Source organism: Pongo pygmaeus, chromosome 5 (genome assembly GCF_028885625.2).
Source record: "Pongo pygmaeus isolate AG05252 chromosome 5, NHGRI_mPonPyg2-v2.0_pri, whole genome shotgun sequence".
Classification (NCBI taxonomy): domain Eukaryota; kingdom Metazoa; phylum Chordata; class Mammalia; order Primates; family Hominidae; genus Pongo; species Pongo pygmaeus.
This window is the reverse complement of record NC_072378.2, coordinates 71,315,391-71,332,989: the sequence shown is the minus strand read 5'-3', so window position 1 is coordinate 71,332,989 and position 17,599 is coordinate 71,315,391. Positions and strand designations below refer to the sequence as shown.

The 17,599-nt window shown below is 37.0% G+C and overlaps 1 protein-coding gene across 20 annotated transcripts in view; it reads right to left on the bottom strand.

The window, feature by feature from the left end:
- Positions 1-17,599, bottom strand: part of RIMS1 (regulating synaptic membrane exocytosis 1) — a 515,969-nt gene that overhangs the window by 420,681 nt on the left and 77,689 nt on the right. For all 20 annotated transcript variants that reach the window (XM_054491261.2, XM_054491259.2, XM_054491257.2 and 17 more), the window contains exon 2: positions 13,280-13,360. In XM_054491261.2, coding sequence (XP_054347236.1) covers positions 13,280-13,360 — 81 coding nt within the window. The remainder of the gene's footprint in view (positions 1-13,279; positions 13,361-17,599) is intronic.

Genomic DNA, 17,599 nt, shown 5'->3' with positions numbered 1-17,599 from the left:
TCACACGTTTTCCAAGCCTGAACATTTCTCATAAATGTGGCCCAAGACTACCAGCTGAGGTATCATACTAAGTAACAAGGTCTCATAGTAAAATAAGACTGCAGAGAAACAGTCCAAGTATTTTAACACTTTTAATGCTTCAAAGGATAATAGAAGGTGGAAATGGCTCCCTGGAATTGCATGGAAATACAGAGTTAGAAAAATCAAAGTGATAAAATGAAAGATGCCTTTATTCTCCTCCCTGATCCTCCATATCCTCTACTCCATAATGTTTAGCGGCTTGGTTTGCCATTATCAATAAGGGAGATAATATAATCCATCTTGAAATCATTTGTCAATTGGCATTCAGTATTCAAATCAAATCAAATCATAGTTCAAACCAAAAAAAAAAAGCAATTTATATCAAGTTCCAATGGCATAGCTTAGTAGTATGCATTATAGTACACCAATCACTTCCCCACAATACAGTCTCTTTCTTCAAGAGGTGAACACTGCAGGTGGGGAGACAAGGCAAAAGAAATGAAAAAGTGAATGATTAAAAAAAAAAATAAACTAAGGCAATCAGAGAAAACATATCCCAAGACAGCACACGACTTACTGCCAAATGACTAGTGCTCTTTAAAAGTATTGCCGGATTAGAGATTAAACCCCCTTTCTGCAAGCAAAATAAAGAAGAGCCTTCATGGTTTATAAATAAGGAAACTTAGATGAAAACATTACCAATGGCAATTTTGTACATTCTCTGTCAACCTTCATCTTTTCTATGATTTTTTTCTAATGTGGGGTGAATACCACAAAGAGTGTGACCTACTCACTGATTATATACTATGCCTACCATACTAGAATGAATTATTTGAATTAAGAATCCTATGGTATTCTTGTCTTCTAGCCCCACTAGAGCCTAGCCCAAGATTGAGCAAGAAGAATGCTGCCAATGAATCCTGACCTGAATGGTTAAAATGAATAACCAGAAGTTAGTGGGTAAATGAACGTGATTATTAGTGGGTAAATGCACATGAGCAAATAATTTTATTTTATGTGCCTCAGTTTCCTCATATGTAAAATGGAGACAGTAACAATACTTTATAAAGTTTCATGAGGGTTAAATGCATATAAAGTGCCTAAAACACAATAGCATATAATTGCAGTTATTGTTACCAGAGTTGATAGAAAATCAGCAAAAAGCTAAAATTAGACACTCTTCTGCTTTAATCTTATGCAGAACTTAGACTGGTGACAAGTTTTGAAAATTTAGATGTGTGCTCTTTTTCTTTTTGATGTTCCCATATGGAATGATTCTCTCCATTGTGCCACAGAATCTTCTTTTCTGTGGATTTCTCTCAGGAAATCAGAGAAGAAATGCATACTTTAGGAATGTAATTCCCTAGAAGTACTTGCCTTTTCTATCCTTATTTTTTTTATTAACTTTCCTTTGGTAATTCCCAGTCCCAAAATCTCAGAAAATTTTTGACTTATCTCTTCCTTGTCCCTTTCATAACTACATCCACTTGTCATTAAGGCGTACCAGTTTCTTCTTTCAAATATCTCTCTCATCCATTTTTTCTGGAGTCATTGCCATTATTCTTACTATTATTAGCCATGTCTCATCTATTTTAATCATCTACTAATTGGTCCCTTTTTCTCCAGGAATGCTGTACGCTCATCCATCATGCATATTCCTGACAAATTCATTATCCTGAAACTTTCCTTTCAACTGGATAGCTCCATGTTCAGATACTTTGGTGACTCCCTTCAGAGTAAAATCCATTTATCAAAGCTGGACTTCAAGGACATTCATAAACTGGCCTCAACTGCCTTTCACAGGTTTGTATTCCTCCAACTCATTGGCCAAATATGCTTTTCAAATCAGACTATATATTCAATATCCCCCTTGCCTGACTGCTTCATTCTGACTCCTGAACTTTTACCCACATTAATAATGTTTAAGATTTGTTATACATATAATACATGAGTGCATTCATTTATTCACCATTATCATTTTTCACTAAATACACATTAATTCACTGCATGCTTTGCCCAAGGTCCTAGGCATTATCTTTTTCTTTTATTTAATATCTTCCTTCTAACACTAGTGCAGTAGCCAGTGGGTGCCGATCTCAGTTGCCACCAGTAGAGTCCACACCACCATTATATTTTGCCTCCTTTGGCTATAAGCTTCCTGTTTTTTCACAACAACCAACTATTTTCTTGGCACAGGCAGACTGTTCTCATCCTGGACAAATGACTCTGTAGAAGAGCAGAGGAAATAGCAGTGATTCACAGAGTAACCAGGCTGAGCCCTGAAGCACAGCAACTTTCTAATAATAATATTGCCAATATTTATTTATCCTTGCAACATCTGTACATGAGTTTTGAAACAGAGGTCCAATTCAGTGACATTCACATTAATTTTGACTTATAAAATTATCACCTATCCCATCTAATCTTCACTTTTACTGAGCATATTAGTGGTACATATCAGTGATTCTAAATCAAGAGAATATGCCAAAATCACTTAGGAAAATTTTCCAAATACACGTTTCCTGGCTACCCTACTCATGCATAGTAAGGAGCATTTGATACATAATGGTGTAGTGTGTCATGGAATATAACCTTCTAAAAAGTGATTCTACGCATTTTTACATCATTCCCCTGAATAAGAAACATACAGAGATAAAGATACAGCCTATGTTTTGAGAAGATTGACCAAAAAAATTATTCTCAAATTGTGTCAAGTACACTGTAAGATCATGGTAAATATTTGTTAAATTAACGAAATAAATGAATAATGTAGAGATTTTTCACTGCTACTTGAGTAGAATATATGAACAATATTTATATAGTACTTTATGGAATACACAATGCTGTCATGTATATGTCTAAAATTTCACGGATTTTCAGGTCTAGAATCCAGTTATCTTCCCCTGTCCTGCTGGGTGACCCTGGGGCAAGCCACTAACATAGGTCATGTTTTGTTTTTCATATGCCAGCTAAGTACAAGCATCATCAAATCTCAGTTGTTGCCACATCATGTGGCTTAATGTAAAGCTGCCATTAAATACACTCAATCAAAAGTCTGCTTGGGCTTGCATGACCTTAGTTACACACACATACACACACACACATACATAGTAGAACTACTTAAGTTCTACTCTTCCAGAACTAAACGCTTTTAATAGTCAAGAAATTGAAGAGGGCACCATCTTCTCTGAGCATTCAGAAAGAGAAAAACACAATATTATCATTAAAATAGTTATGGCAGAAAAAGGGGCTTTGTAAGAGTTTGTGAATTGGCATAGAACGATTTGCATAAGCCAGCAGATCATATAAAAAGAATGAAGACTATAAAAGCCACACAATTTTTTAAAATTCTGTCACTTCCTAATTATAACCATGAATTGGAAATGTCAGTGTTCCTAGAATTCTCTATTTTCAAATTGCTGGCTCTACTGACTTTATTCTAAAAGGTGAAAACATTTTTTTTCCTAGTTGGACATTTTTTCTAATATCAATAGAAAATTGATATTGATCCCTACTGCAGGTGGTAATACAACTATAGCCTGTGACATTAAACATCTCTTATTTTATGTGAAAACAACTTTTAATGAAGCAAGAAATTGAAACTCAATGCAATTTTGTTATAAACATGGCTAAATATAGTACAGAGAAGGCCTGTCTCAGAAAAATAACTTCATTTATGATAAAATATATGACTAAAAGATCCTTTGCATATGACATATTTTTTTTCTTCTTGACTGAATTTTACTCAGTAAATGAGATATATTCTTAAAAGGTGCAATATTTGTATCTAGCATATATTTTAAAAATCAGTTTCTTCACAGGTATCCAAACACCTAGAAAATTATTAAATCTTCTGTCCCAACAGAATATCAGAGTAAAAAAAAATCACAATAAAAAACTTTAAATAAGTTTAAATAAGTGGAAAAATCTAGCAATCTTTCAATTTTTATTCAATTTTAGTCTTCATAATTTTTGCCTTCAATATTCGAAGTGCTATATAAGTATACCTAAAGTAATACAAGTGAGATTTCTAAAGTATTCAACAACAGATACCATTTAAGATACAATTGCATCCATAGTAGGATGCTTAGGATTTCATGAGAAAATATGTACATATGCATTCCGCATTCAAAGAACAGTGACCCTCTTAAGCATATTAGAGATTAGACACACGATTAGAGCCTCCTCCCCTTAGTGCACAGAAGTTCCTCTTCTCTATTCTCCCTCATTGCTTTCAAAACTTCATGACTTTTGGCATGTGGCCAAATTCCACATGCTTCATCTCAGCTGCCACCAGTAGAGTCCAGACCACCATTATATTTTGCCCCAACTGCCACAACCATCTCCTAAAAGTTCTCTTATTTCCTTACAACCCGTTTGCTACACAACACTGGATCATGATTCCCCCTTCTTTAAAGTGCTTTATGGGTTTCTCAATATAAGTCTTAGATAAAATCCAAAGACCCGCAAGAGCTCTAGGATGGAACCCTCGCTTGTCTCAGCCATTGCCCTCTTTCTCCCCACTTGCTTTCTCTGGCCTTCTTTACTTCCCTAAACATGATACTCTGTTTTCCACATAAGGACCACTTCACATACCATCATCCTTTCTGCCTGGAATTACCTTTTCCTGGCTCTTTACAGGGCTGATTTCTCATCTTTCAAGTCTCTTTTTAAATGTCGCCTCCTCTTAGAGCCTTCCTTGAGCATTCTTTCTAAATAGTTTTCCCAGTGTAGTTCTCTTTCATTGCATTCAGGTTAGGCCTTTGTTAAAAGTGAAGGGTTTTATCATCTATTTTTTGTTGTTGTTTAGATTGTCTCCTCCCATACCCCAAGCTTTACAAGGACAAAGACTCTGCTTTGTTCACGATAATATCCAGTCCCTGGCAATATGTTATGCACACAGTACAAACTAAATGTTTGTTGAAGAGAGAATAAATAGGCCAATTCATTGCATAAAAGCAGTGAATTGTTTCCTCTACTGCGTACTCTTCCACCAGTTGAAGAAATTCATTTCTCTTCCTTTTAACGCTACTTTCTCAGCCAAAGCTGTTTTAACAGTGAAGGAAAGACCACATGGCTCAGCAGCAGCAAAGGGGTAAGAGCTCCCAAAACAGAGAAAGGTGGGCCAGTTTCCAATGTTTGTAGGGTCTTTCCCAGACATTGAGAGAAATTATATTCATGATGGGGATGTGTCTGAGGTGGTAACAGTCTACAAGTGGATTATCCATTCTTTTATGTTGTCCCTGACATTTCTGCCATCCGCTATTGTAGGACACAGAGTTGTGAACATTAGACCACGCAGTCTGAAGATCATGTCTAGTATGCAGAGCTTAAAGTCATAGAGAAATAATGACAAGAGCTTTTATCCAACTATTCACAAATCAAAGACCCATTCACACTTTTGTTTAATCTTTTAATTGATGTAAGAAATAAATGTAATATGAGATATGTGATTATAAATGAGAAATCATATTTTCAAGCATAAAAATATATATTTCCTAATCTGCTATGGGAAAAGTATACACACAAACACACGTATAAAAACACACATCATATATAAAAACTATCTCAAAATGAATCAAAGACCTAAATGTAAGATCTAAAAGTATAAAACTCTCAGAAGGAAACACAGGGGTAAATCTTAATGGCATTTGATACGAGAATGATTTCCTGGATACAAGACCAAAACCACAAATAACCAAAGAAAAAACAGATCAATTAGACTTCATCAAAATTAAAAACTTGTGCTTCAAAAGTACTATCAAGAAAATGAAAAGACTATTCACTAAATGGGAGACAATATTGCAAATCATTTATGTGACAAAGATCTTCTATCCATTACATGTAAAGAACACTTATAACTCAAAAATAAAAAAGACAAATAACTCATATTTTGAAAGACAGATCATCTTTAGAGAAAACTCAATTTTATTCTTAAAACTGAAGAAAATATTTTGATGGATATTTCTCCAAAGACAATATAGAAATAGCCAATAAGCCCATGAAAAGTTCATCAATATCATTATTCACTGGGGAAACACAAATGAAAACCACAGTAAGACACTACCTTATACCCACTGGGATGTCCATAATATAAAAGACAGACAATAACAAGTGTTAACAAGAATTTAGGGAAATTGGAATTCTCTTATTGATAGAAATGTAAAATAATGCAGCTACTTTGAAATACAGCTTAGCAGGTCCTCAAAAAGTTAAACATACAGTTACCATATGACCCAGCAATTTTATTCCTAGGTATATACTCAAGAGAATTGAGAACATCCATATCCCCAAAAACTTGTACCTAAATGCCAATAGCAATATTATTAATAATATAGTCAAAAAGTAGAAACAATCCAAATGTCCATTAACTGATGGATGAATAAACAAAACCTGATACGTCGATACAATCACTGGGCAATAAAAGGGATAAAGTACAGATACATGCCCTGAGTCTAGAAAACATTATGCTAAATGAAAAAAGCCAGATATAAACAGACACATATAATATGATTCCATTTATAGGAAATGTTCAGAATAGGCACACTCATAAATATAGAAAGTAATGGTTTCACATGCTGTATTTTGAGGAGAATGGGGTAATGAAAGCTAAAAGGTATGAAATTTCTTTTTCAGGGTGATGAAAACATTCCTGAATTACATAATGATGATGGCTGCACAGCTTTTTGAAAACCACTAAATTGTACTCTTTAAAAAGGTGAATTGTATGGTATGTGTGTTGTATCTCAATTTTTTAAAAACAGGTAATCGCCAGCAAAAACTAAAAACAAAACAAAAAATCAGAATTTACTCATTCATGTACCATGATTCAATTCACTCCTGATAATGTCACCTTCCACAGAAAAGCAAACATAATTTGGCTAAGCATAGTTTTTCCTTGGCTATCATATTGTCTTTCTGGATTTTCACCTTCAAATTCTAACTTTATTAGTTCTAGGGTGACCAACCATTCAGTCTGCCCAGGTCTAACAGAAGTTCTCGGGACATGGGAGTTTTAGTGCTAAAATACGGAAAGTTCCAGAAAAACCAGGACAAGTTTGTTTTTGCATGACATTGCATAATTTTCTTAAGTCCTCCAATCCTCATTTAAGTACTGGTTATACCCACTATAGACTGTTTATTTTGTGCATATATGAAATGTTTATATATTGACAGAATTTTTAATAACATATGTTTATCACCTACTCTATGCTAAACAATGACATAACACTTATGTCTCGATATCACTGGTGTCCGGCTTTTTAAAAAATTTTATTTTTCCATAAGTTATTGGGGTACAGGTGGTATTTGGGTTACGTGAGTAAGTTCTTTAGGTGGAGATTTGTGAGAACCTGGTGCACCCATCACCCGTTTATATTCCTTCCTTTTATCTCTACACCTCCTCCCAATGCTATTTCACTTGTTTTAATAATTTATGTTATAAGGTAATTGCTTACAAATTAGTGTATCTTTTCTAAGTCTCTCCTGAGTTTGAAATAGAATAGCCAACTGTTTTCTGAGTGTTGCAATTGGAGATTTCCTTGGCTACTAATACTCGAATCTAATGCTGTGTGTAAACCTGCCTTAGTGCCTAAATTAGCTCTCTTCTTGATTTTATCATATCCATTTAATCACTTGAGCTAAAATGAGTTATCTTGCCTCCTTTGCTTTCTTATCACATCTAATGAATCACTATACTCTAATTATACCACACGTGAAATTTTCTCAAATCTTCTCTACCTCCTGCCTCTCCTACCTAGTCCCCCTAACATATGTGCCTGAGACTGAAGAGTAGCCAAGTCTTTCTCGGACTTTTTAAATCCATGATAACTCTGAAAAACACACAAAAAACATTATTTTAAATCAAATTTCAAAATAAAACGCAGTATTAAAAGTAAAACCAAAGCCAAGGTACGAGTTGCTTATTTTCTCCAAATTAGATAACTGTCCTATTCTTCTGATGCAGCACTTCCTGCCTCTGATCTTTCTCTCTCTTTAACACACTTACACCCATATGCACCCACACACACAAATTCCCACCCACCCACGAAACCACATACACACATACACACACACTGCAGTGAATTCCTATAATTTTATGTTACCTTGGCATCCATTTTAAATATAAATTGAACGTTCTCATACCAGAAGCAGAGCTTAGCCACCATTGGCACAGCTGCCAGTTCTCTGCCTCCTCCCTGTTCCCTAAGGTGATCAATCCAGATCTACCTCATACAACTGCCTCCTGGTGAAACAACTCCCATGGGACAACTAGTTAAAAGCTATGTGATTTGCCCACTGACCCCCAACACCTCCCCAGATATGCCACAGGGACCACCTCTCAGTACAGCATGACTCCACTGAGCTAGCGCCCCCTTGCTCTACACTGACCAATTAGAACTCCATGAGGAAAACCTGCGTGGGTAACAGCCTGGACACCAGAAAAGGCTCTGGCCTGTGAGTCCCTCACTCTCTCTCTCTCTTGCTCTCCACTAGCTAGTTGCACGTGTATTTCTAAGACAGCTCCCAGCTTCCTATTGGCCCTTGGAGGCATGCTGGCCCCTTCTGGCTAGGATCTGTCAGTGACACACTGCTTCTGTTATTTCATGTGTTTTATTGTGTTGCCTCCTCTGTGTCTCACTTGACTGACACACCTGAACCTAACTCTCCTCCTAGCCAGGGCTCTCCTGGACAACTCTCCCGACATCTTGGTAGGAATAAACTGGACACAGGTCAGTTAAGAGCCACAGGGGTATCTGCCATTATGAACAAGTTTCCTTTGAGAGGGGCATTTGGTCACAGGTCAGTCACTTTAGCATTAGGCCCTTCACAAAGATGAAGAACTATTCCATGAAAGGCAGACTGTAAACATCCATGACCATGCCCCTGGAGCCCCACTGACACAGGGCTAGAGTGTATAGCCACTCTTGAGAGAGACCTCAAGACCAAATAAGAGAAAAATACAATGCATACAGATTCCAGTAGTCAGTATATGGTTTAAATTACCCCAGCACAACCTGATGTTCTGGGTCTCAGGGTAATTGTTTTCTGCTTCTGGAAGATGGTACCTAAATTTGAGTACCTACTAAACTATTCAGTCTTTAAAATCCGTATTACTGGCCGGGCGCAGTGGCTCACACCTGTAATCCCAGCTTTGGGAGGCCAAGGTGGGCAGATCACGAAGTCAGGAGTTTGAGACCAGCCTGACCAACATGGTGAAACCCCGTTTCTACTAAAAATACAAAAAGTAGCTGAGTGTGGTGGCACATGCCTGTAATCCCAGCTACTTGGGAGGCAGAAGAATTGCTTGAACCCAGGAGGCAGAGGTTGCAGTGAGCTGAGATTATGCCACTGCACTCCAGCCTGGGTGGCAGAGCGAGACTCTGTCTCAAAAAACAAACAAACAAAAAATCCGTATTACTGTTGCAGCTCTGTAAATCTTTCCCTGACCACATCAAGCCCAAACAGAATAATTTTCTCTTTTTAAACACATTTTAGTATTGTATTTATTATTCAGTATTGTAATTTATTTGATTATCTAACTATGCTCTCCTCTACCAACTTGAGAAGAAACTCTTAAGAAAAAGATTCTATCTCATTTATATATCTCATTTTTCTATCTTATACCCAAGGAATAGCAGGCATATGACTCAATTCATTGAACTCCAGTAATATCTTAATATATTTATTACTTTGATTAAGTGATGACAACTCAGGCAGCATGCTTAAAATATGACTGAGTGACATTTTAACGATTACTTAAAAGGAACACTTGGATAGTTTATATACATAGTTATCAAAAATATAAAGTATATTGACATGTGTATCCATCAATCTAGACTTGCATAATAGAATATACCAAGTGATATGAGTACTATCACCCTGCTTCCTGTCTCTCTACCAACCACTCTTTTTCTTTTTCCCTACTCGGTTGAGCTTTTAGAGAAAGTCATGTACATTTACCCTCTCCTTTTCCTGACTTCTCATTTCCTCCTCAAGCCTACAGAAATACAGCATTTCCACCCATTTATATATTGAAAATGCTATGGTAAATGCCACCAATGGCCTCTATGTGGCCAAAACCAAAGCACACTTTTCATCCCTTATTTCTTGATTTTCTGCTGCATTTAACACTGTTGGGCAGTCCCCTTGAATCCCTCTGCTACCTTGGCTTCTGGTTCTTTACCTACTACTTCTTGGCTGAGTTGGGGGCCCTCATACTTTACCCATTCCTTAAACATTGCTTTTACCTAGGGCTCGCTCTTATTTTTTTTCTATGTATCCTTTGGTGACGTCATCTATTTCCCCAGTTAACTGAGTGCTAAAGGTTAACAGAGCCAACATCTTGTTAGATACATATGCTTGGATAACTTACAGGTATTACAAAATCACTATATGAAAATCTGAACTCACCACTGTCCATCTGATATGGTTTGGGTGTGTTCCCAACCCAAATCTCATCCTGAATTCGCATGTATTGGGGGAGGGACCCAGTGGGAGGTAATTGAATCATGAGGGCAGGTCTTTCCCATGCTGTTCTTATGATAGTGAATAAGTTTCATGAGATCTGATGATAATATAAGGGGGAGTTTCCCTGCACAAGCTCTTCTCTTGTCTGCTGCCATGTGAGATGTGCCTTTCACCTTCCAGCATGATTGTGAGACCTCCCCAGCCATGTGGAACTGTAAGTCCAATAAACCTCTTTATTTTGTAAAATGCCCAGTCTCAGGTATGTCTTTATCAGCAGCATGAAAACAGGCTAATACACCATCTATGCCTAGATTTGGTTTACAGCTTTAATTCAACTTCTTGGTAGTGGCTCTTAGTCACCCAAGCCATTAATATGGTAATGCCCCTAAACTCTTTCCTTACAACCCATATTCAACTGGCAATCAAGCATTGCCCATCTTACTTCTCACTTAGCTCTTGAAATGTCTCCTTCTCATAACCTCTATTACTCCTTCCTCTAAGTTAAGACCTTATTATCTCTGCCTGGCCTATTGCAATAGTTTGTTAATTGATTTACTTGTCTCTAGTTTTGCCCACTTCACATTCATAGTCCATTTTCCCTACTTCTCCCAAAGCAAATAATACATATTATCTATACACACACACATCCACTGATAAAGCAAATCTGATTATGCCATTCCTCTAATTAAAACCCATTAATGCAATCCTCATAACTGCAATGTTTATTAAATTTTATACTTTGACACAGTTACCATATAGAGAAATCTAAGTTCTGTCCTAAAATACTAACCTGGGAGGCACTCATATTTTCTATTGTCTTTTATTTTTTAAAAAAATATTAAAAGAGGTCTGGTCACTGGCCTCTATTGATTTTCAGACCCACTGAAAATCATAAATTACAAATTTAAAAATACTGATCTATAAGCTAAAGCCTGTCCTCAATTACCCCCTCCCAATTTATTTTTGTCCTTTCCATGTTAACCTAAAAAGGGATTTATGTGGCTATGGAGAGTTCCATTCACAAACATTACTCTCTACAGAGAATCAGCTATCATAATGAATGAAAGCAAACTTTAAATTCTTCAAGTCACCGACAGAGAAGTTCATTATTTTAAACAGAAAAGAATTGAGTGAGCAAAGAGACTGTCAAAAAGCAGGATCCAAAGAATCTATAGTTGCTTCTTCTCGGCCACTAAACTCAAAGAGCCACAGGGAAGTTTCCACTAGGTGCAGTTAAAGTGACAACAGATTTCTACAACTGTGAAAGTGAAAACAAAGTAAGAGAAAAATTATCTAATGTCTTGTTTTGGAGGATGGCAAATGCTAGTTCATATCTAATAATGTCTAATTTAAAATGAACTTTGGGATAGGTGAGACCAATTAAAATGTAACCTTGATATGTGGAATATAAAGAGATTTTAAAATCAATGTTAATTCCTCAAAGAATTTGAATTCTAAAATAAATAAAATGTTTTCTAATTCCTAGAATATAAGATGAAAACTGGGGATGTAAGTTTTCTATGAATTATCCAAAAAGTTCCATCATACAAAAATGGCTTTACATACAGTCAGAATATCTACAGGAAAAAGAAAAATGACAACATCATTTAAAGTACTTCTTCCAAGTTTGTACTTTTTAAAATGTGATTATCAATCATTTTTACTATTGCTAATTCAAAACTATTTTTATTTCTTGGAAAATACTGATTAAATGTAGAAGATGATATACAAGTATACTTATTGGGGTAAAACCTATAACACCTATTAAGCCTCCTGAAATTTACCACATTTCATATCCTAAAACATAAATAATTTTAAATGATACGTTACTGTATGTAATATACAAAATATAAGCATTTCAATGACCAAATGAAGGGTAAAGCAGGGGGTAGAGAAGAAATCAAATCAGTCAACTCTGAGTTTCAAATGTGAATGAGACTCTTTCTGTTGGTCATTTAATTAATCATTAGAATCTACATTTAAGAATTCAATAATAAAAATGAAACTAGATGGACAATCCACTTTTGTTTTTGTTTTTGTTTTGAGACAGGGTCTCACTCTGTCGCCCAGGCTGGAGTACAGGGGCATGATCTTGGCTTACTGCAACCTCTGCCTCACAGGTTCAGGTGATTTTCCTGCCTCAGCCTCCCAAGTAGCTGGGATTACAGGTGCCCACTACCACGCCCAGCTAATTTTTGTATTTTTAGTAGAGACGGGGTTTCACCATGTTGGCCAGGCTGGTCCCAAACTCCATACCTCAGGTGATCCACCCACCTCGGCCTCCAAAAGTGCTGGGATTACAGGCATGAGCCACCGTGCCCAGCCGACAATCAACTTTTAAAAATTGTCAGTTACCTTTAAATAATATATGTTGAAGGTTAGATAGTGGATTACCTATGCATTTCCCTTAAACACACTGGCCCCCACTCAGCACCCTGTCTGTATCTTGCCTCCGTACTTCCCTGAGTTGTTATATTCCAGCTCATACACATTCCAATTCTAAAACAATCAAACAAACAAAAAAGAATTGCTGTCATTTTAGAGCCCTAAGAAAACTGTCCCTTTTCTCCAACTAGTTTAATCCTTTCAATATGGTATTAGAAACATCACTTAACAAAAATATTAAATCCAGAGCTCAGCTAATTTTATCTAATTCAATAGTAGCCTTTTTGTTACATATACAAGAGCAGCCAGAGTATCTACTCTCACATGCAATGTGAATAAATCTGTAACCATGATCTGTGTAAGAGACGACATTTTCAGTCAATAAAACCAATGCCATACTCACGGTGAAGGTTGGTGGGGCTGGTTTTCAGCATTTCTTGGTGTTTTGCAGGCAGCAGGCTTCGCCATGTCCCTGACAACACACCTGGGGCGCATGATAGACAGCACAACGCACTATTAATTATAAAAAGGGTAGAACACATCTAGAAATTAAACACGGTACTGAAAAACAATCTAAGGGAAAGTCTTTGCAAGCCCCTTCAATATTAACCTTGGGGCCCCAGCAAAGCCCTTGGAGTTGGAAATCTTTGACTCAGGCTTCCAAAAGCTCAATTATACCCGAATAAAATCTGTGCTAGCCTCTGTATTTGACTTTCCTTTTAGCATCAATAACATGATTGTCAGCAGCTTTTCCCATAGCAGAAAAGCTACTGAAAGCTTTGGCGTGACCATATGAAGACGCCTGAAAGCTTAAAAATATGAACAGCTGTTGCGTTGATATGTTAAATTTTGAGCAGGATATTCTGTGACTTTTGCTATTTTACTAAAAAATACAGACTTTTCTTTCACACCATCAATCACCACACAGGTCTTTCTGTTTGTGCAAAAAGATCTGAGAGGCCTCAAGGCATCCCCCTTGTTCAAAATTTCCCCATGCTAGGAGGGGAGGAAGAGATCAAAGAAATGTTCATATATAAAGAGAGAGAGAGAGTGTGTGTGTGTGTGTGTGTGTGTAAAAGAAGAAAAGATACCTCCAAAATGTGGAAAAAAAGTAATTAAATGTCTTTGTGCCTTAAGTCATCCATCACAAAATAAATGCAAATGGTAGACAATATAACAAAGCTCCAAAGGGCAGCAGGAGGAGATATTCCTACTTTCATGAAAACAGGGCTTATAGAGCACTGGTGGCATTTACTGGCAGAAATCAGAAAACACCTCCACCTGAGGATGAACATGGATGGCTCAGATATTCCTTCTCCTCAAAAGCTTTAAAATAAACATGGCTTTGAATAGAGATGGCTTGGTTATAAAACTTAGACCTCACATCTTAGTCTTTGCTAAACAGAATGCCCCTTAGGATCCAGAAGGCTTCAAATATGAATCTGGTTCTTAAGAGCTTTCATGGAGGCTTCTTGGAGATTTGACTACCCTGCTCATATTTAAGGCCAGTCATGTTATTCCAGAAGTGGATTACTGGTGAGGCAGTGGTAGATAAACTGTTTTCCCAGAGCTTAAGGCTGCATGGCAAATTTCTCCACTTCTGAAAGAAATAATACAGGAAAACATGCACACAACGCACAGAAACGTGCACACACACACTGCTCATTCCAAACAAGGTCAGTAAGACTCCGAAATCAATATGTAACATGACAAGAAAAGAAAACGATGCCATTTCAAAACCTCAACACACCTTCCCTTTGGCATAAAAGTTTTAAAACGTGGTGTTCATCAAGAGTTGATGCTAAACTTTCAATGAATTGGTCAAGAGATGTGAGTCAACAACATCCACAGGAACCACAAAGCCTTGTGTTCTTTCCCTAGTGTGGTGGGAGAAGGCCAATCGTGCATCAGCCTTGAAAACATTCAGGAAGGCAGTTGCTAGGGAAGTGTAATGTCCTAGGATTTCTGAGCTCTGAAATTTTAATATAACTTACACAAGCTAAAATGTCCAGCAAGTTAAACTTCATAGCATTCGAAAATCTTTAGCAATTCTCACTTAACTAAAAATAGCATATGCAGCATTTTTTTTTTTCTTTTTTTGAGATGGAGTCTCGCTCTGTTGCCCAGGATGGAGTGCAGTGGTGCAACCTCCATTCACTGCAAGCTCCACCTTCTGGGTTCACATCATTCTCCTGCCTCAGCCTCCTGAGTAGCTGGGACTACAGGCGCCCACCACCACGCCTGGTTAATTTTTTGTATTTTTAGTAGAGACGGGTTTTCACCGTGTTAGCCAGGATGGTCTCGATCTCCTGACCTCATGATCCACCCGCCTCGGCCTCCCAAAGTGCTGAGATTACAGGCATGAGCCACTGCGCCCGGCCGCAGCATTTTTAATCTACATGCACTGATTTGTGAAAATATCTGAAATATCACCAACTTGGAAAAATTCTAAAGAATTAAATCTATGAGAAATCTTCATTCATCTCTTTTTTTTCCCCTCAAGTCTTAGGTATTCATACAAAGCTTTCAAATAAAACAAATCTACTTCTTAAGAGTTTTTAAAAATATGTGCTGAAGTAACTATTTCCTAACAAATATAAGGTATTAAGCAACACTAAAGGTAGGTTTGTAAGCAAACATTTTTTTTTCTGACTAAAAGGCCCTATCTGCTGGGCGTGGTGGCTCATGCCTGTAATCCAGCACTTTGGAAGGCCAAGGCCAGTGGATCAGTTGAGGTCAAGAGTTTGAGACCAGGCTGGCCAACATGGTGAAACCTCATCTCTACTAAAAAAATACAAAATTTAGCCGGGTGTGTGGGGTATGCCTGTAGTCCCAGCTACTCAGAAGGCTGAGGCAGGAGAACTGCCTGAACCCTGGAGGCAGAGGCTGCAATGAGCTGAGATCGTGCCACTGCACTCCAGCCTGGGCGACAGAGCGAAACTCCATCTCAAATAAAAAAATAAAACAAAACAACAATTTAAAAAGGGCCCTATCTTTGTAAGAAAATTCTTGTCTAATCGCAAGTCCCAGTGGTTTTGATTTAAAATTACAAGTTAATATACTGTTTCTGTCTATGTACGTTATAGAATCTTTCTGATAAAAACTTCATTCAATTTTTTGAATTTTAAAGTTTTATTGAATAATAAAAATAAACACATTAATATTCAAAAGCAATATATTTAGAATTAATCTGAATATAACAGGAAAACAACACATTTTCCATAATAAGATATATCCTGGCCACAGGGCAAATATTCAAGACTAGAGCCATGTAGCTAGCTATTGAATCTGCGTTTTGAAGGGAGGAAACTAATTGTTTCAGGTTGCTATTTACTCAATTTCAGGGGTTCTAAATCATAGCAATAAATATTCCTGCATTTTCTAATTTGACTTCTTTTTAAGCTAACATTTTTTCTAGATATAAGAAAGAAAAGGAAGAAAGTACCCTACATTCAGAGTAAGACACATCAGAAGTATACTCACAAGATTTTTGTTTGCTTGTGTGGATTACCATTTCTTTAAAATTATAATTGAATTGGATCATAGTTTGGAGGGATAAAACCTTAATAGTTTTGACCGTTTTAACATATGGAAACTGTGTAACCTCAGCAATTTCCACTATCTCCTATGCATTAGACTTGGTATAATAATATAAACCCCTCATACTTTAAGAGACACAACAATGATATTTCAGTATGTTGCAGCTTTTAAGGGGTCTGTCTCTGTGTGTAATTCACTCCTTCAGCCCGACATAAGGAGACCACAAAAGCTGCCACAATGATGACTTCCCAGAATTACCACAGATTGAAGGACTAGGAATTCAAAGAGTTTGACCTCTTATTTTTTGCAGTCTTTAATTACTCAGATTTATCAGATTGGGGCTCTTCGACAGTCTTCTAACTGCATGTGAGCATTCCCTCATCACTGAAGCATCACTGAAGATTTATGCAAATAAGACATTCTGCAACCGCCTCAGGGGAATGCTCCTCCTGACTCCGCCCTCAGCGCTGCTGGGTTTTATGAATGACTGCAATCAATGCGATGAATGGTTGCCAACTGCCCACTCAGCCACTTCCACTCTTCAGTACACGTACACACGGGAGAAGCTAACATTGCCACAAGCCTGCAGATGAAGCTATGGCAAGGCTTTCATCTCTCCAAACAGGAACTAAATGTGCTTTCAGATACTTAGAGTATGTGAATTAAAAATTCTAAATGCCTTCAAGAAACACAATTTACATAATTAGTTTCTCTCTTTTGACTTTCCATTTTGGTGCCTGCAATCACTACCCTCTACCCTCCCTCCCAAAAAAAACCACCACTATTTTATGTGAAACTTTATCTGAATTTGAACTTTAAATGGTTTTATCTTTCATGACTAATGTCAGGAAACTAGTTACTGGGCAGGAAGCGGCCAAATAGTAGACTATAGGACGTTTACATTTCTGTTCTTAATGTTACAGTTTTTGAATTTTCCTATCATAAATGGAGACAATTATCTCCATACAGTGTTGGGGAAATACATGTGTTTGTGTCTACTTCCCAAGTGTTATTGTAGGGTCCACATTGGTCCTAAGAGACCTTAGGAGCAGTTAAGATAATATAAGGTTGACAAAATGAAATGTTTTTCAAATATACAATTTTCTGATTTGCTGATCACTGATTAAAAGTAACCAGAAACAGACAAGAAGAAACTTCAGGGGCTCTGTAGCTGGCCACCTTT